The sequence below is a fragment of the Pan troglodytes genome, chromosome 9 (genome assembly GCF_028858775.2).
Source record: "Pan troglodytes isolate AG18354 chromosome 9, NHGRI_mPanTro3-v2.0_pri, whole genome shotgun sequence".
NCBI lineage: Eukaryota > Metazoa > Chordata > Mammalia > Primates > Hominidae > Pan > Pan troglodytes.
The window spans coordinates 50,434,790-50,455,650 of record NC_072407.2 but is presented as its reverse complement, the minus strand read 5'-3'; the positions used below and the strand labels follow the sequence as shown (position 1 = coordinate 50,455,650).

General features: G+C 42.2%; 1 protein-coding gene and 1 pseudogene across 8 annotated transcripts in view; both read left to right on the top strand.

Moving 5' to 3' along the window:
• Positions 1–20,861, top strand: part of AMBRA1 (autophagy and beclin 1 regulator 1) — a 204,010-nt gene that overhangs the window by 154,368 nt on the left and 28,781 nt on the right. For 7 of the 8 annotated variants that reach the window (XM_024347087.3, XM_009460324.4, XM_009460323.4 and 4 more), the window contains 3 exons: positions 2,453–2,563; positions 11,030–11,218; positions 12,487–12,641. In XM_024347087.3, coding sequence (XP_024202855.1) covers positions 2,453–2,563; positions 11,030–11,218; positions 12,487–12,641 — 455 coding nt within the window. Of the gene's footprint in view, positions 1–2,452; positions 2,564–11,029; positions 11,219–12,486; positions 12,642–15,044; positions 15,242–20,861 lie in introns of those variants that run through there. The other variant, XM_009460326.5, reaches the window with a different exon arrangement.
• On the top strand, positions 16,947–17,542 carry LOC742827 (ribosomal protein S10 pseudogene; annotated as a pseudogene).

The following is a 20,861-nucleotide window of genomic DNA, read 5'->3' as shown; positions in this document are numbered from 1 at the left end:
CATGGACAGTACAGGATGCCTCTGGAGCCGAGATTTGGGAGTCTTAATCATTTGTGTTCCCATTTGCAGATCCACAGTACTCAAAAAGCATCTGGTATTATTCCTTAACTGTTTTCCTGTTTGTAGTTCTTATCCCTTCCCCCAGAATAAGCTCTTAAAATATGAAGTTTGTTTTTTCAATTTATTTTCTACCCTCTCTTAGCAACTAGCATTTTGTTGATCATGTACTGAGAAAGTCAACTTACCTTCTATCATTTGGGGTTGTTAAAAGCTGGAGAAAATGATAAGGAGCTAAAGTAATTTGAGAGAGACTAGTGGTCAAAGGAGGGTGTCAACCATCTTGATAAGCAAGCCCAGGAAACAATTCGGAAACTCAGTGGAACTGAGCCTGGATCAGAATGAAATGGAATAATTCCTTCCAGGGAAGTGGTAGACCTTGTAACTAAAGAATGATTTTCATTATCAAAGAGGCATAGAAAAATCAAGAAAGTTCCTTTTAATAAAGTCCTTCAGGTATCTTACCCTCCTCATGACCCAGAGGTTCAGCAAAAGTCAGATATAATTATTAAAGGGGAATTTTCTGTGAAGGTTAAAGCAAGGGTATATATTTACCTCATCTTATGATACGCCACAGGGACCTCAAATAGAGATTTGAGGTCAGTGGACTCACTGACAGCACACCCCCAAATGCTGTCATTCTCAGGTCTCAGGGAGAGCATGACTGGGCTTATGTCTTTGAATTTGCAAGATTTTAAAGGATGTCTTGTTTTGGGGGTATTCATTTATCTAGAACGGTTTGTTTTAGTCTTTATTCCATTATTGTCTTCCTGAGGAACCTTTTTAGACATTTTTTCCCTACTTGTCTCTCCTCCCATGAAATTTTAATATCACAGATACAATGTGTATCTATTTATATACTCTGATGCTTTGGAGGGGAACAAATGATTACACTAAGTTTTTTTTTTTTTTTTTTTTTTTTTTTTTTTTTTTTTTGCCCCTTTGAACCAATTTTTACCCCCATGGGGATGATATTTCCCATGTTGAGAATGCATGATCTAGAAGTATCATCATTTTGGAAATGAACTGTTATTTGTACTTTTCCTTACAAATTGAAAATGGGACAAAGACAAGACTGTCAATAAATTAATGCTGAAAAACAGTCTTCTGACACAGTGGCCAGCAGCAACTGGAAGAGTGCAAAGAGTACTTTTCTCATATTTCTTGGCTTCTATGAAGGTTTTCTCTTTGAACCATCTCTTGATCATTTGGGGAAAGAAAGGGACACCAGGAGTAGCAGTGCAATAAATGCCGCTCTCTAAAAGAAAAAAACTACAGTTCACAAGATGCTTTTGCAGTGATGTGCAGAGGAGGAAGACTAGGTGATACTGAAGAATCTGGGTATGAAATTGTCCATTTTTCCAAGGCTGGTAAACTCTAACAAGTTCAGTTTTTCAAAGTAGCCTTTGATTTACAGCTGAGAATACCATTTAGGTTATCTAGCATACAAGAATGTTCTATTCTCCCAACAGAGTTTGACTCTGTCTGATCAGAAGGAGGGTGGTTGTGTATGAAATGCACCTCAGAAGGAGGAGGAGGAAATGACATGTTCATGTAAATGAAATACAACTGCAAATTAAAGTGTCACCCTGTTAAAAAAAATCAATTTTTTATTTAATTGGTTACCAAGGAAAAAAATGTCATACAGAAGAATATATCTCAGAGAAAGTTAAACCCGGAGATGTTACAAGCAAATGTGGATTCAAGGAGGTTCTTAGGGGGTAGGTATTATAAAAGATGGCCTTAATAAAAATATTCTGATGCTACAAAGTGAGGCTCATAAATTTTTATTGTGTTACGTGCCAGGGGTCCAGAAGAGATGAATGAATATTACCTTATTTGTTTTTTACTGTCTGTTTCTATCCAATCAGCTGTATAGTAGCTGCCTCTTCCCTGGAGGAAGCCTGTTTTTGAGATGTCCTATTAGGAAGAAAGTGATAAAGGAGGAGATACTTTGTCTGAAAGAGTGCTGCTTACTATCAGGATGTCCAGGGACTGAAATGCTGCTGGCTTTTCTGTGTTAATGGTGTCTTCCCATTTTTCATTTTTCTTTTCTCACATTTTTGTGAAAATTCACCTGTCTCTTTTAGAAGTTGAGCCTACCAGACCATGTATGTACAGTACCTGCCACGTTGTTGGCACTAAGTAAATGTTAAGTAACAATGGGAAGGACTGATGGATGGGATTATATTTCCACATTGAATTGTTCCCTGGCAAACATGCCTGGTTTTTCTTTGAGACAAAGACTTGCCAGATGGGACTCATTAGCTTTCTTCAGCCATAGTCTAGTTTTTCCTCTTCTCTCCCCACTACTAATCCCAGTATTGTTTTATGTTTTGCAGTGGAAACGTGGATAAATAATATAATGTGCTGTCTTTGACTTCTTCCTCATAAGGGGCAGTGATCGGTGATGGACAGTCTGCTGTGGCCAGTAACATTGCCAATACTACCTACCGGCTCCAGTGGTGGGACTTCACTAAGTTTGACCTCCCTGAAATCAGTAATGGTAAGTCAATGTCAAATAGGGGTATCAGTGGAAGGGTTATATTTGCTGGTGAGCCAGAACTCAAAAATTCATGGAGCACTGGGTTTTTCGTCATCCTATTGAGCAGTTGTTATCTACATGCCATTTCTGCACCTCTTCTGTAACTTTCTTTTCAGGTCCATTAACCAGATATCAACCATACCATACACTTAAGTCTATTAAGATCTGGATTAATCGAGTTTAATTAACATCACTGTAGTCTTTCCTAAAAGGGTCACAAGGTTTAGCTCTTGGATCCTACACTCCCTTCTCTTTCTCTTCTTTTCAGTTCCACCTAAACTTTAGGTTTTGGCCAGTGAACTACTAGTCCACAAACTCTTCAGAGCAGAGAAATCTTTGTTTTTGTGTCTACTTCAGTACCTTACATTGTTTGCTGCTGAGGGTGGGTGCAAGACATGTTTGCTGAATTGCTTAATTGAGAGTTACAGGCTGGGTGCGGTGGCTCACGCCTGTAATCCCAGCACTTTGGGAGGCCAAGGCAGGCGGATCACTTGAGGTCAGGAGTTCAAGACCAGCCTGGCCAACATGGTAAAACCCTGTCTCTACTAAAAATACAAAAATTAGCTAGGCATGATGGCATGCACCTATAATCCCATAGGGCTTAGTTGTTCATATCTGAAGCTGACATTTTTCTATCTTGTCTGTGTGATATTATAAGACTTTGCCAGTTGCCTTAAAATAATTAAGATATTCTATGTCTGTGGCATTTCCTGATATGCCAGTTTTCGTATCTTTATTCATCTCAATGGTATGGTTGATATCTGATTTACAAACATGACTGTTTCAGTTTCCTTGCTTCTAGTGAAGTCTGCAGTCCACATCCCAGTTGTTCTATTGGAATCACAACATTTTAAACCTCTCATTTCACTTTCTACCTCGTGAAGGGCTCTCTCTTGCACATTTCTGAGAGGGATGGTCCAGCCTCTGCTTGACTGCTTCTGATGATAGACCACACTGACAAGGTGGCCTGACCATCACTGCTAGATTTGTGTTAAAATATTCTTTCGGCCAGGTGTAGCAGCTCACACCTGTAATCTCAGCACTTTAGGAGGCTGAGTTAGGAGGATCACGTGATCCCAGGAGTTCAAGACCAGCCTGGCCAACATGATAAAACCTCGTCTCTACTAAAAATACAAAAATTAGCTGAGCGTGGTGGTGCATGCATGTTTTCCCAGCTACTCAGGTGGCTGAGGCACAAGAATTGCTCGAACCTGTGTGGCAGAGGTTGCAGTGAGCCAAGATCACATCCCTACACTCCAGTCTGGGTGACAGAGTGACACCCTATCTCCAAAAAAAACAAAAACACACAATTAATTGAGCATGGTGGCGTACATCTGTAGTCCCAGCTACTTGGAAGGCTGAGGTGGGAGGATCATCTGAGCCCAGGAGGTCGAGGCTGCTGTGAGCCAAGATCACACCACTGCACTCCAGCCTTGGCAACAAAGCAAGACCCTGTCTCAAAAAAAAAAAAAAAAAAAAAAAAAAAAAAGTTTTTTTTTTTTTGCACTGAGCCACCATTTCCCTTGTCACTTTCTCCCATTGGTCCTAGTTCTGTCTCTGAACCTCCATAGTATAAATCTCGTAATGCTTCTTTCAAGTGACAGTCCTCTGACTATTTAAACTCAGCTGCCATTTTCCATTAAATCTTTGTTGAAAGGTCAAACCTCCTTAGATTCCTTTCACTGATTTCCAAATCCTTGACAGTTCTGCTCCTCTTTCCTTTTAACTTTCAGTGGAGGAGGGCAGAAAAGAATAGAAAACTCTAGATGTGAGCTGTCGAATACATAGTACAGTGGTGCTTCAGACACTATTAGCTTACCCTATGGTTTCAGCAGTTTTTTCAGAAGCCACTCTTGAATTTTTAGTCACTTAAAATTTCTTGATAATTGTTAATAAACCAAGACTCAACCTTCCTGTACTTGTACAGCTTGATCTTTTTTTTTCTGAAACAGAGTCTTGCTCTGTCACCAGGCTGGGGTGCAGTCGCATGATCTCGGCGTACTGCAATCTCCGCGCCCCCAGGTTCATGCGATTCTCCCGCCTCAGCCTCCCGAGTAGCTGGGACTACAGGTGCACGCCACCACACCCAGCTAATTTTTGTATTTTTAGCAGAGACGGGGTTTCGCCATATTGGCCAGGCTGGTCTCGAACTCCTGACCTCAGGTGATCCACCCACCTCGGCCTCCCAAAGTGCTGGGATTACAGGCGTGAGCCACCGTGCCCGGCCCAGTTTATCTTTTAATAACGAAAACAGATTTGTATTTGTTTCTATTCAATTTTTTCTGTCAACTGTAGTTTCTTTTTCCTGCCTCTCATCATCTATTTGAACTTTGTTTTAGTCCTTCTTTCTCAGTATTCCATTGTCTACTAATTCAATAAACATGCTTTTCTGTCTTCTTTCAGATTGTTAGCAAAAAGTAGTGAATCAGGCAGGGCATTGCACCAAGCCTTGTAGTACATTACTGTGGACTTCCTCTGTGTTGATTTTGGTTTATGAATTACCACTCTGGGCTTGGTTGTTCATATCTGAGGACGACATTTTTCTATCTTGTCTGTATGATATTATAAGACTTTGCCAGTTGCCTTAAAATAATTAAGATATTCTCTGTCTGTGGCATTTCCTGATGCCAGTCTTGGTATCTTTACTGGACAAGGAAAATCAGTTTAATTTTTCATGTCCTGTCTCAATGAAACTTCAGCAGCAACCATCTATTTCTAAGTGCTTATAGGCCACATGTCCAGTAATTCATTCTTTAACTCTGCTGGAAATTAACCACAATCCACCTTTTCCCTTATTGAAAATGAAGTTTGCTTCTTCATTTCTAGCTTTCTGTTCCATAATTTATTTAAAGTTGGCCATAATTTATTTAAAATTATTTTATTTTGTTATTTTGTCACTTTCTTTCTTTAATTGTCATCTGAAATTGATATTACTGTTCAAAAATTTAAAAAATATAAAAGATTAATACAGTAAGAAGCCCCCAATCCTACCACTCCTCCTCACATGTAACCACTGTTAGCAGTTCCTTATATATCTTTTCAGAAATATTATATGTATATACAAGCAAATGCAAATTTATGTTTTTCTGCCTTTTATTTAACCCAAATGGTAGCATGCTGTATGTACTCATCTGTACTTTCTGCCCTTTTTCTTTACAGTATAGCTCAGTGTTCTTTTCATGTCAGTATATAAAGAGCTTATTTGTTCTTTTTTATGACTGCCTAGTATTCCATTGTATGAATGTACCATAATTTTCTAACTAGTCCACTATTAAAGGACCTTTAGGTCATTTTCAATCTTTTACTCTACAAACTGTGCTGCAGTTTATCATTTTGCACATATGCAGGTATATCTCTAGGATACATTTCTAGAAATGGAATTGCAGGGGGAAAGAGTGTGTAGTTATTGCCATACCACACTCTATACAGCTTGTGCCAAATCATTATTCCACTTGGAGTTCATGAGAGTGCCTGATTTCATAAACTCTTGCTGATAGAATGTACTATCAAATTTTTGGATATTTGCAAATCTGATATGTTAAAAAAAAAAGTAGTATGTGGGCATTTTAAATTTGTATTTTTTGTGTTACAAACAAGATTGCATGCCTCTTCATATACACAGCCATTTGTGCTCCCTTCTCTTGACCTGTCCATGTGCTTTACCAATTTTTCTGTTGTGTTACTGGTCTTTTCCTTAGCAATTTTACAGGAATTCTTTATAAATCAGAAAATTAACTTATAATAGGAGTTTCCTACTTGTCATTCGAGTTTTGACTTTGCTGAAGGTTATTTTTGTCATAGAACTTATTTTAAGGAGTCAAAATTATACAACTTTCCTTTTATGGTTCCTTGGTTTTGTGTCATCATTAGGGAGATCATTTATAACTTTTATATTTTAGTTTTTTAATAGTTAAGTCTTTGATTCACTAGGAAATTTAGTCCCAAATAATCAAAGTATGATCCAATTTCCCCCCTATATGGCTACTCACTTGTCCCAACTAATTAATAATCCATTTATCTCCATTTATTTGGGATGTCATCTTCATCATACTATTAATTTCTTTTCTGTATTTAGATATATTTCTGGACTCTCTGTTCTGTTCTAGTGATCTGTCTGATTATTCATTTGAAAGTTCCACGTGAGTTTAATCTTTGAGGTTTTATGTTTTATTTTACTTATTATTATTTTTAGACACAGGGTCTCGCTCTGTTGCCCAGGCTGGAGTACAGTGGCGTGATCATATCTCACTATAACCTCAAACTCCTGAGCTCAAATGATCCTCCTGCCTCAGCCTTCCAAGTAACTCGGCCTACAGGCACATGCCACCATATCTGGCTGATTTTTAAATTTTTTTTTATAGAGATGAGATCTCGCTGTGTTGCCCAGGCTGGTCTCGAGCTCCTGACCTCAAGTGATTATCCTGCCTTGGCCTCCCGTAGTACTGGGATTACAGGTGTGAGCCCAGCCTGATTCTGTGTTTTACTGATGAGTTCAGCAACCACCAAGTTGATTTATGTGAATTGCATTTAACCTTTTCCTGGAGTTAGGCTAAAGATCTTGCCACCTGCTTCTCTCACTTGAGATTTGAGATTAGTGTTTAGAAGTTTATGAATAAGGCCTCATGCATAAATAATTTTGAAATTGCTTTCCTGAAAAAAGTGGCACATTAGGTTCACTATGATTTTTAAGAGTGAACTCTTACTGGGTGAATGGAATTGGTCACTAGGCTGTCCTGTCAGAATAGGCCTTAAGAAACCCGGCGGATGAGTGGTGTGGGGCAGGCGATACCACAGGGGATATAGTGCCTTCAGGGAGTGTTTATGGGTCATCTGGAGCTCTGTACAGGCCTTATTCTGAAATCCAGGGGGCTCAGAGATAGCCAGGAGGAAATTTTTCTGCTGATTTAACCCCCCTTGGGTTTTCCAAATCGGTATCTAATGCATTTGCAAAAGCACTGCAACTGCTAATTGCTCCCATGGCCTCATCTGGCCAGCCAGCAACAGGCTACAAATCGATCTTTGTACAAGGTGTTTGTTTATAATTTATGGAGCTGATAGGAAGGCAGAGCCATCTGCTCCTCCAGGCATCAGTATTTCTAACCCCTCCCATTCCCTGCTAGGGCATTTTCACTTGGAAATCATTTCTAATTGGGAGGAGATTACATTGCAGAGTCTGGAACATGGCTTCCTGCTGTCTCCTGCATTGTTTTTTCTCCCTCCGGAGCTGCCCCCTGAAGTTCTAGAGCAGTTTTGATTTGAAAATCCTTTCTTTCCTAATCTTTATTTCCATTCTTCACTGCCCAGCTAAATACCCCATCATTTTTTTCCAATATGTTTTTTGCCTTTAAGTGAAAGCCAGTTGCTGGAGATGCATCTCCGAGACTAAGGATTATTTGACAAGGTCGCATTTCTCAGGTGTAGTCCCAGTCCGGCAACATCAGAGACACCTGGGAATTTGTTAGAAATGCAAATTCTCAGGCCCCGTCCCAGCATTCTGTGTTTTAATATGCCCTCCTGGTGAGTTTGATACGTGTTAAAGTTTGTGTACTGCTGGGGTCACACAAGGTGTGGAGCACCACAAAGACTTCTAATGGTGTGTAAGCTATAGCCGGTGTCTTCGGCTATATTTTACTTCTCCCTTTTCTCTCTACCTTATATTATTGTTGAATCCAAAAAGGATGAGTTAGTTGTTCTTTGTCATTAGTACATTACTTTCTTGTGGCCTAAATAAACAAGTAATTGAGATCCAAGAAATCTCTTCCTGTATGAATTAACTCATCAAAATTTCAGCCTTACGAGAGGAAGCTGCACAAGTGAATGGAAGCAGTGACACTTATTGTAACTGAACATTTCCTTTTCCACATGTGAAATTAATAGACAACAAACAGCAAATGTGAGAATGAAATTGTAAACAGAACCCAGTGCAATGGAGCTACCAAATCACTCTATGCCACCACATCCCATTAGGGTAGAAGTGAAACCCCAGATCATGAGCTGCAAAATTTCTGAAACTGAATATGGTACCAGAGAAGCTGTTACAATTTTCAGCATTCTCTTTTCGTTTGTCCTTTGCATATCTCTGTGAGCTCATTGCAGTAGCCAGGAAGAGTTATGAAGTTGGGTGGAGTCAGGGGAGAGGGCAGAATTTGGGAGATAGCTATTGACTTGGAATCGTCATCATATAATACAAATGCAAGCACAGTGGCCTGGATTTGAGGCTGACGAAATGCTTTTTGTCCATATGCCCAGTTTTTAAGGGGTTTTAGAGCCAAGCTTTCCAGAAGAAGGAAAACCTTACTTGTACTCTCCTCTGCACACCTTGTCTCCGTAAGCAGTTAAATGCTTTTTTGTGTGTTGGTGATGAGTTTTGAGGGTTACTATAGCCTTCTAGGTGTTTGACCAAAATAAACGTTAACACACATGAGCTGGATCTATGTAACAGCAAGATAGGAAAGTCTACTTTAATAACATACCCAACAGACATTTTTGAGACATTAAATGTAGATAAAATGGTAACTGTTCAAAGCTGTCTTAAAGCCCATAGAGTCTCATCTCCTTTCCTATTTAGGTTCATGTACTACTTAACATTTATGATTTCTTTATTTTCTTTCTCTCCCTGCTTTTGGTGGTTAGAGTGTAAATTGTTAGTTTCTTTTTATTTTTCTGAGCATTGTCAGCCTCAGAGTTAGAAAACCAAGATGGTCTCACTTCTGAAACTTCTCCCAGTTCCTTTGGTTCTATATCCCCAGCTGGATTCATGTGTTGATCCAGAGAAGGAGAGGGATATTGCCATGTTTTTTTTTTGTTTTTGTTTTTGTTTTTGTTTTGGCAAAGGGCTTGGGACCCTGAGTAGTAAGTAGCAGACGGTCCCAGTGCTAATTAGATAAATCTAGCCTTACAGGCTAGACCAGATGGTGGGTTGGGAGTTGAGCAGTAGAAAGGCCTAATGGTGATAGCAGTGAGTATTTGGATATCATTATTTTATTAGTTAGCAAACAGAACCATCCTTGTGGTCCCTCTTTGGTTTTATGTGTAATGGTGCTGTAGGTGTCAGCCCCCGAGTTGGCACAATAGCCTAATCAATGTGTTCTAATGCCTTTTTTGATATACACTGTCATCTCATTAGCAACACACAGGGAAAGGAGAACAAATAGAGTTTTACAAATCACTCTTAAGTATCAGATCGCATACGCCTGGGGGCCTCTGAAAGAGCAATTCCTTGTTTTGTTTTCCTTGAGGTAATTTCCTAGGGAAACTTGCCCTTGACTTTTTTTGGATTACTGCAGTAGATCACCTGGACTCTGGCGAGGGCAGCTGAGCTTGGCTTTTAAAAAATTACCACAATGCCTCTGACAGTGAACATCTCCTTCAAATAAGAGAAACAGTGAAAAGTTTTTTTGCTTGAGGTATATCTACATGAGACAAAGCCCTGATGAGCTTGGTCTGTTTGAATGTGTTGTGCTGTTCTGCCTGGGCCCATGATGTGGGCACTCTAGTTCTATGCTCACATCAAGGGTAAGCCACTTCTTCCTGGCAGGGAATCACACGGTGGGACTCAGAGGGATTCAAATGAAAACCGAAACAAGGCCTATAGGCACAGTGCCAGTTAACATCTCATTGGTGCTGTTGTGTGGAGTGGATGCTCCTCACCAACAGACATTCCTCCACCCTCAGATCTTGCCACCTTACCAGGCTGAGCCTGCTGCCTGCCTGACCCTGCAGTTTGTTCTCAGGAGCTGCTAAGTGCAGACTAGGGCTGTCATGGACATTGGCATAGAGCATAGTGGGAAATGAAAAGAGCCCTGGCCATCCAGCCGCAGCTGGGCTTTGTTCTGTTTCCTCTCTTGGTAGAGTTAGAGATTAGTATTAGCAAGGAGCTGTTCCAGAAAACTGGTCTCTAGATGTTCCAGTTCTCTTTCTCTTAAATGAGAAAGTAAGATACAAATTTATGAAATTACTTTCTTCTCCAAGGTCACATAACAGGTGTTGAATAGGATTCCTGCCCCAAGAAAGCTCTACCTGTATCACCTTTTTCTTGGAACCAGTGGGTTTGCATTTTCATTTATCTTGGTTTTGATCTCTGGGACAATAACAGCTGTTAAATGGCTCTCTAGGAATAATTTTTAATAACTTTTTCCTTATCTAATCTCTCAAGCGGTATTTCCTAAATGTGAACTAAGACTCGGCAGGTGGTTGTGGTGGTGTTGACTATCCTGTAGTTTCCTGCTAAGGTGGGAGAAGAGACATACTTTTCTTGCCTCCTGTGTTTTGTTCATTTGACATTTTAGTTTGAATGAGAAGGTATTCTTTAGCATTTCTAGACAAGGTTCAGGCCCTTAGGAAGTCCCTAAAGTTTCTTGGCCCCAGAATTTTTACAGTATCAACTCCAAAGTTTCTTATCCTCTTTTCTTTCTTTGTCTGATGCAGCTTCCGTGAATGTGCTGGTGCAGAACTGCAAGATCTACAATGATGCCAGCTGTGACATTTCTGCAGATGGCCAGCTCCTGGCAGCTTTCATCCCCAGCAGCCAGAGGGGCTTTCCCGATGAAGGCATCCTGGCAGTGTACTCCCTGGCCCCCCATAACCTGGGCGAAATGCTCTACACCAAGCGATTTGGTAAGGGATAGGAAGCCCAACCTAATGACAGAGGGACGCTGGTGCCTTGGCATGGTCATTGCTAGGTGAGGCACAGCTTGGGTGGGAGTAATGGTCACATACTGCCCCTACCTCCACTGGGGCACAGGCCAGAGAAAGATTGCTTTGCAGGAGTGCTGGCTAGTAACATTGCAGAAGCATCTCAGCATTAGAGTCCTACCGCATGCCCCTGTTACGACGGTCAGGAATAAGGGAGGAGATGGTTGTAGCACACACATGCACTGCAAGACAGTTTGGCATTGTGTATTTAAAACCTCCCAAAGTGTGTCAGCTCTTTGGCAATCCAGCTTTTAAGGAAATAATCAGAAAACTATACAAAGATTTACATACAATGGTGTTCACAGCAGTGTTACCATACAGAAAAATGTCAAATTGTTGCCTTGAGACTGTTTTTGTTTGTTTGTTTGTTTGTTTTGCGGGAGGGTGGGGTGGGTGTTTTGTTGGTGTCACCTTGAGTTGAATTTAAGTGTTTTTTGTTTTTTTTTTTAAGAGTTGACTAAACAAATGATGGTGCAGTGATAGAACTGCTCCATTGGCCCTTAAAATGCTCTTACAGAACAGTGTTCATAATGTATTAAATGAAAAAGGTGGGTTTCAAAATAGTAATTACAGGATGTTAACAATTTTTTAAAATGTTGATAACAACGGTTAGCATTTATTAAGTTCTTTCTTTCTTTCTTTCTTTCTTTCTTTCTTTCTTTCTTTCATTCTTTCTTTCTTTCTTTCTTTCTTTCTTTCTTTCGAGACGGAGTTTCGCTCTTGTTGGCCAGGCTAGAATGTAATGGCGTGATCTCAGCTTACCGCAAACTCCACCTCCCGGGTTCAAGCGATTCTCCTGCCTCAGCCTCCCGAGTAGCTAGGATTACAGGCATGCGCAACCACGCCTGGCTAACTTTGTATTTTTAGTAGAGACGGGGTTTCTCCATGTTGGTCAGGCTGGTCTCAAACTCCCTACCTCAGGTGATCCCCCCACCTCGGCCTCCCAAAGTGCTGGGATTACAGGCATGAGCCACCGCGTTCAGCCTTATTATGTGCTTTCTATATGTCAAACACTATACTCAGTATGTATATGCCTTCTCATCATACTCCTCACTACAGTCCTATGAGATAACACCAGGATGAGCAAGTGAATATGAAGATTAGAGAAAAAGACAAGAGTAAGAGTGAAAGTTGTTTCCTTGGAATGGCCAGAAGCCTAGGAAATATTTCTCTGTTTTGTTGGCCCTCAGGTCCCAATGCCATTTCGGTGAGCCTGTCCCCAATGGGCAGATATGTAATGGTGGGCTTGGCCTCACGAAGGATCCTGCTGCACCCCTCCACAGAGCACATGGTGGCCCAGGTCTTCAGGCTGCAACAGGCCCATGGTGGAGAGACCTCCATGAGGGTGAGTGCCATTGCTTGTGCCTTCACTGTATGGCAGCTCCCCTAGGCTTGGAAGGGTAATGAGGGGACAGTGGTGTGACCTCCCAGCCAGGACCAGAGCTATCACACAGTCATAAGGAGTAAGGAAGGGCTGTAGTCAAGCCCATCCATGACCAGCAGGCTTCATTTGTGGAAGCTCTGGACTATCAAAGGCCTTTCCTCACACCCTAGAATATGTGCTGCATTCCCCAGAGGCCTGCAAGTATCTTCAGATAAACTGAATACTTCCTTACTTCTGCGTGAAACTTTTAATCTGGAGATGCGTAAAGGACCCAATGAAATGCTTATTTTTAAAGCTTTTTTTGTGTGTGTGTGAGGAAACAAGCTGTAAAAAGTAATAGTATGCCATGAAATGTTTTTTTCCTGTGGGTTATAATTATGATGGAAGATGAAGACTTTAGGCAGTTGCTGTATTCTTAATCATCCCATTCATTTCACCAGTGGAGAAAAGGTCCTGTCTAGGACCCTGTCTTGTCTAAGGCACGTCTCTCTTATATTGCCATAAAAGCCTTCTGGGCATCCTGTGGTTCGTGGCCTTTTGGCCTCAGCCAGACTAACGTGCCTGAGTGAACGTCCCACGTCCCATAGGTGCTCATTTAGCCAGGGTTTTGTCAAGGGGATTCAAGCATTTGAACAGTTCTCTAATTAGATAGTATTCAAGCTTTGTCAGAAGCCAAGAACCTGTGAATTTCCTTAGTACTTTGTGCAATCTGTACCATTTATAGTTGGATGTACTTGTTGGTCCATTTTTTGTCTTCTTTAGCTGTGTAGCGTATGTGTTTAATCCACCCAATTCGGTTCAGTGTAAGCTCCTTAGAGGGATATCCCTCAGGTCCCTCATTTAGTGCTGTGCATGTAGATGGTTGTTGAATATCTGGAATGGGAAGCATTTGTTTTAAATAAAAAAAACTAGAGATAGCACCCATTATATACAAAGTGATAGAAAGTGGGTGGCCTGGTGTGGTCCTTTCCTCTCCAGCCTCTTCTCCCTCCTGTCTCCTACAGATATCCTCTGTCCAACTACACTGAGCCACTTTTCAAGCTTCTTGAATTTGTCAAAGTGCCTTCTTGCCAGGGTGCCTTTACTTGGAATGCCCTCCTGTCCCCTATCTCCAGCTACCTGCAAGCTTTTTACTTTCTGTGGCATCCATCTTAATAGAATTGATCACTCGTTCCTTGTGCTATCATTGTACCTCTTACACATTCTCATGTCAGTACTTGTCACACCAAACTGCAGTTATTTGTTTCCATGTCACTCTCTTCTCCTGGGCTGTGAGCTCCTTGAGAATAGAGACTGTGTCTGTTTTATCTTTATGAAGTCCAAGAACTTCATGCGGAACCTGACACTTAGTAGAAAGTGAATGAATGAATGAAAGAGAATCTCAAAAATAAATAAATAAATAAAAATAAAGCATCCTCTTTATCATTTCTAGGTGGTAACTAGCAGAACCAATGATGGGTAACATAACATCATGTCCCACCAAGCTTCTGAAAGGAAAACAAATCATTCTCTCCTCTTGATATCACAATGACAAGAAAGTTCTGATCTTGAATTCCATATGGCTGGAAATATTTGACATTGGGTGAATAGGAGATGTCATTGTGGGATGTTCATCAAGTCTATTTTCTTATCTAGATATTTGAGGATGGAAGTTGAGTTTTCATTTAAATATTCTTCTTTTGCTTCTCTTAAGCAGACTTGGCTGGTAAAAGCACCTGGTCTCTGCTTTTCACCACCTGGAATCCCAGTCCCAACAGCTGCTCTTCTAACCCTTCCGGCCTAATTGTGGAATAATTGTTTAAATCATTAAGAGACAGAATCTGATGTTGGTAGCTCTGACAGACCTCTCTAGCTTCTTTCATAAGCCAGGGCTCTTGCCCAGCTCCTGCACACAGCCTGCCAGTTCTCCATCTTAGCACAGTTCCACTTTTCCATAGTAGCCAGAAACATCTGGCTGAAGACAAACAGTTACAAAGCAGAAGCCAAGGTGATGGGATCTGTTGTCACATATGGGGCTGGCAGCTCAAGGAATGTGGTTCTCTGCTGAGGAGATGTGGTAATCCAGTCAGCCCCTGGCTGTCCTGCCAAGGGTCTCAAGGCAGCTAGCCAGCAGCTGCATGCTTGGTGACTGGAGCTACTACTACTGCCAGGCTGCCTGGTGAACCTTTTTTGATTCTCAGTAGGTACCATCTGCCACCAAGCACTAAGAAAGGGAGCTGAAGTACCTAGAAAGTTCCCATTTGGGAAGTGTTCCTGTCACCCAAGAGACAGGATCAAGGCATCTCAACAAGGTTTAGGTCAACCAAGTGTCCACCCAGTCTGACTTTAAACCCCCATGCTACAGAAAGGTTTCTGGTTTTCCAGGTCTTGGTTGCCCCTTATGTCCAAAGGCACCAGATCACTCAGCAAATGTCCCTGAATTCAGTGATTGGTGGAAGGGAAGACACCAGCTTTTTTGGATAGCTGTGCTGTATCACCGTTTAAGGCAAGAAGTGAATTTTTGTCTGAGAACAGGGAGCAAGGGTTTAATGGGACAGTACAGCGTCTCCCTCTTTGCACAGGTAAGTATAGGTGGGTGTCTCCATCTCTAATGTCAAGCTCCGACCATAAAGGAATGCTTTAGTGGGTAATGGGCCTGTCCTAGAGCTTTGCTACCCAGAATTCCCCTTCTGTCTGGTGTTACCTCTTGGAATTCACTGTGGTAATGTTCAGAGAGGCAAATGTGTTGGGCCAACAGACATTCCCAGGAGAACATCCTCCAGAGCATTGATTTATTTTAAGATGGCACTAAGTGACATCTCTCCCCAAGAGATGATCTCTGACACAATCCCATATGAAAACTCTTCTGAAAATGAATTGCTAATTGCTATTAGCCTTGATGCACTTACTCTAAGCAGTTCTTCAGACTTCTGGATCAGTGCTTCTCAAACTGTGGTTCTTGGACAACTTACAGTAGAACTACATGGGTCCTTATTAAAATACAGATCCATTTCAGACCTAAAATCAGAATAAGAATGGGAGTCAGAGGGACCCAGGATTAGTATTTTTAAAACAAGATTTCTTCATTTTAGGTGTCTGCCCTCAGCCTCCTCAGCAAGGCAGAGTCAGTCTCAGGTCTACTTGCCATTGTGGTTTTGTGCATGGTGCTTTGATTCTTTGCTAATTATGTTGCAGGCACAGTGGTGTTTGTCTTCTGTTTCCTACCAAACTCAGCTTTTTTGGCTGTCTGCGCCTCACCTCCCATCTTTTCTAGGCTGTTGCTGCTTTCCAGGTTTCTCCCTTGAATAGCTGTATGTGCTGGAGTCTTTTCTTTATGTTGAATCATTTTAATTTTTGTCCTTATTTCTAGGATCTAGGGTCCTTTTGATCTTTCCCTTCTCTGTTTATCGTGTTAGTCCTCCCAGTTTTAATGATGGGTAAGTCAGGAAAGTAAGACTGGGCACATACTTTCTCTCTCCCTTCCCACTGTCCATTTGCGATTCCTCCAGACTGGATATGCTACTCTGTCTGACTCAGAATCTTATTTTCTGTCTGATTCCCTTCTACTTGAGCCAGAGAGGGCTTTTTGTTAATTTTTGTTTTGTTTTTAGGTTAAGCTTTTAGAGACTGCTGAGCTGAAGTTTTGCTGAATTCTCAAAACACTAAACTGCCTGTGTTCCCTCTCGGCTTTCATTTTCTAATTGGAACCAGGCACAGTATTGTAACAGAGAACTGCAATTAATTTTCTAAAATAGTGGCAACTTGCACAGTATAATAACTTTGGTTGTAACCAAGTGAAAGCATAATAACAAAAATACAAAATTACTAATGAAACCAGAAAGAGTCATATACCACATTCTTCCTTTAGTTTGTATCTCAGTAAGTGCTGTGTTACTTAGGAATAGGGGCAGAAGCCTGCAACTGGGCAGGGAGGTTCAGGGACATGAGGACGAAGCTAGGGCATTTTGAGCTAGAAAGCAAGAATAAGGATTATTGCTTTCAACACTGGAATTAACATGGACCACCCCCACCTCCCAATAAGTGGGGATTGTAGGCACATAAGTGGTTTAGTAAGAAGTGGAAAAGGTTTTTCTGTGGAGTTCGAGTTCCATCGGCTCCCATCCGGGCTATCCTGCCGCCTTAGCGGCTGCTCCTCCCCAGGATGCGGGCGGGGGCCTCTCTCCCACTCCCCACACACCGATTTCTGAGTAGCGATAGGGGCTGGAGGCTTATTTTATGGGGTAGGGGGCCGCTGGTGGCGAAGATTGTCCGAGGGAGAGGGGGAGGATGAAGCCAGTGCGTGGCGGAGACCTGCCAGATGTTGATGCCTAAGAAGAACCGGATTGCCATTTATGAACTCCTTTTTAAGGAGGGAGTCATGGTGGCCAAGAAGGATGTCCACATGCCTAAGCACCCGGAGCTGGCAGACAAGAATGTGCCCAACCTTCATGTCATGAAGGCCATGCAGTCTCTCAAGTCCCGAGGCTACGTGAAGGAACAGTTTGCCTGGAGACATTTCTACTGGTACCTTACCAATGAGGGTATCCAGTATCTCCATGATTACCTTCATCTGCCCCCAGAGATTGTGCCTGCCATCCTACGCCCTAGCCGTCCAGAGACTGGCAGGCCTCGGCCTAAAGTTCTGGAGGGTGAGCGACCTGCGAGACTCACAAGAGGGGAAGCTGACAGAGATACCTACAGACGGAGTGCTGTGCCACCTGGTGCCGACAAGAAAGCCGAGGCTGGGGCTGGGTCAGCAACCGAATTCCAGTTTAGAGGCGGATTTGGTCGTGGACGTGGTCAGCCACCTCAGTAAAATTGGAGAGGATTCTTTTGCATTGAATAAACTTGTAGCCAAAAAACCTTAAAAAAAAAAAGAAGAAGTGGAAAAGATCCTCATTGCCTAATCGCTGCAGATCCTGGAGGCACTAGGAACCTGAATCTCACCGGGCGTAGTTTGCTTTTCTCTCGGGTCATTTTATTGGCAGAAGGGATGACTAAGGACACCTTCATTTGACTTGGGTTGAGGAGGAAAGCTCTGGGATAGAATGCAGTTTTGCTCCCCCTTCTCCATGGAACAGTATTGTGGTCTTTAAGGGAAAGCCTCCAATACCTAAGGGTCAATTTTATTGAAAGCTTTTTCTTTGTGGCCATGTGGTAAAACCGTAGCCAAGAGTTGAGTGAGTGTTACCCAGACAAATCAATAGTTCGTAGGACACATTGAAAAGAAAGTATCCATCTCTCTCCCTCTCCTCTTCTTCCCCTCCCCATTCCCCTTCTTCTTTCTTCCTTTCTTGACCTAAGAGTTTTGCTGGTCAGTAGTGGACTATCCCTTTATACCCCTTCTCCCTCTAGAGCGCTAGCAATATGCCTCCCCCTCACCCTAAACAGGTCCCAGGCAGCCGGGAAGGAAAGCATATTTGTTACTTTTTTTTTTTTTTTTTTTTTTTTGACATGGAGTCTCCCTCTGTCACCCAGGCAGGAGTGCAGTGGCACAACCTTGGCTCACTGCAACCTCCGCCACCTGGGTTCAAGTGATTCTCCTGCCTCAGCCTCCTGATTAGCTGGGTCTACAGGCACTCGCCACCAATCCCAGCTAATTTTTGTATTTTTAGTAGAGACAGGGTTTCACTATGTTGACCAGGCTGGTCTCGAACTCCTGACCTCAGGTGATCCGCCCACCTCTGCCTCCCAAAGTGCTGGGATTACAGGCATGAGCCACCGCTCCCGGCCTGTTACCATTTTTTATAGACCTACATCCCACCCAAATCTGATTGCACAGCAGTTCTCAATGTGTGCCCCCAGGGGACCACATCAGCATCTCTAGGGAACTTATTAGAAATGCAGATTCTCAGCCCCACTTAAGATCTGCTGAGTCAGAAACTCTGGGGGCGAGGCCCAGCCATGTGTGTTTTAACAAGCCTTCCTGATGACTCTGTGCGCTAAGTTAAGAACGAACCATGGGCTGTAGGGCGATTCCATCTAGACCTTGCCTGTCAGTGTATCTTGATCCTTTCCGCTTTTGTTCTTGCTCTATCTCTTACTATCTCTGAAAATAAACATTAGGTTGCTTGCTTTCTTTTATACCGTTGGGTATCCATCCTTACAGAGACTAATGATGGCTGCTGCTGCTGCTGCTGCTGCTGATCAAGTTCATTAAAATGAACCATAGAAAAAACTTGGGTTCCAGACTTCTCAAATTAGTGGTAACTATAGTTGTGGCTTAGATCCTGGGTCAGGATGAGTGCCCAGTGCTGTCAGCACTGACCAGAATTTATATAACTTCACAAATATAGGCTCTTTTGACTTGTCCCAGCTTTATTCTTCAATCTACAAACTTCATTATGACTCTCTCCTTCCCTGCCCTTGAATTGAACTTATAATATAGTCCTAATCATCTGTGCTTCCCTATATTCTGCAAGTTTGATTTCCAAAAGTGACCTAGAATTCTAGTTCAATCCAGAGTATTCTCTAGAAATCTAAGGAAACTGAGCCTTTTCTTAATCTTGTCTGGACTTGGGGGTGGCAAATACCAAAAATAATGATATTTTATTTTTGTATCCTGGAAGGGTACTATTTCTTCAAGGAGAGATTGGGATAAAAGACAGATGGCTTTGTTGTCAGAAATGATTTACTCCTTCCTAAAATTTTGTCCTCATTAATTTTCTTAAAGCTGCCTGTCAGTTGATTAAAAGCTGCTTCCGCTGCAATTATCTTAAAGTTGACTTCTGAGATGTGGCACAAAGCATCTATCCTCAAAAAGTTCTTTTCTTCAGAACATTGTAGGAAAAGGGGGAAGGGGTATAGGAGAAGTAAGAGGTGTCTCTGGTGCAATTTGTCAGAGAAGGGAGGGGGGCAAGATAAAAATTAAAAATAACACTAGAACTGCAGTCAGAGCCATTCATTTAGGAAATTTTTCCATGACAGATTCACCAACTCTGACAGTGTCTTTCCTCTGTGGCCTCTTAGTAGAGTGCAGTCTATGCTGCATTTTATTCTCTTCACTCAAAAAAACTTTATTGAGCCCCTATCATTGGTCTAGGAATGCAGCAGTGAACAAAATGGACCTAGTCCCTTCCTCTGTAGTGCATCCATGTGCAATGCCTGGCTTCTTCTGGTCTTTTCACTGCCATCTCCCCAGCACTCACTGTGCTTGGTTAGCTGCGGGAGGCATGCAACGTTTGCTTCCTAAGTGTGTGTTACTTTGAAATCTCATGTGCCCTGGGTTTCTCTGCATGTCCACGCATGTGCACCCTGCTCACCACCACTATCACTGTAACAGCCCATTACTCAGTATGCCCTAATTGAATCAAGGTAGTAATGAGATAATCCTGAAAATAGGGAGCATCTTACTCATTTCCACGATGTTTTCTTTCTTTTTTTTTTTTTTATTTTGAGATGGAGTCTCGCCTCAGCCTCCCGAGTAGGTGGGACTACAGGAGCCCGCCACCACGCCCGGCTAATTTTTTTGTATTTTTAGTAGAGACGGGGTTTCACCGTGTTAGCCAGAATGGTCTTGATCTCCTGGCCTTGTGATCTGCCCGCCTCAGCCTCCCAAAGTGCTGGGATTACAGGCGTGAGATACCACGCCCAGCCCGCTGTTTTCTTTTTTTTTGTTTTTGAGACGGAGTTTCGCTCTTGTTGCACAGGCTGGAGTGCAGTGGCACGATCTCGGCTCACTGCAACCTCTGCCTTCTGGGTTCAAGTGATTTTCCTGCCTCAGCCTCCCGAGTAGCTGGGATTACAGGTGCATGCCACCACCCCGGCTAATTTCTGTATTTTTAGTAGAGACAGGGATTCACCATGTTGGTCAGGCTGGTCTCGAACTCCTGACCTCGTGATCCACCTGCCTCAGCCTCCCAAAGTGCTGGGATTACAGGCGTGAGCTACCGCGCCCAGCCTCATTTCCACAGTTCTAACCGATATCAGTGAGTTTCTCCAGGTTCTAGTTCCAGCACTGAGACATGATGAGAGGTTCCCAGTAGATAGTTTAAAAAGTGAAAGGCAAAACATCCTTTTTTTCAAGAATTGGTAGGAAAATCAATTCATATATTTGTAAAAACTGAAAGTATTTAATATAATACCTGTCCTGAACAGAGAAATACTACTTCTTACACACACACACACACACACACACACACACACACACAAACAAATGGATCAAGCAAAAGATACAGAAGCATTGTCTTATCCAAGGTGAAT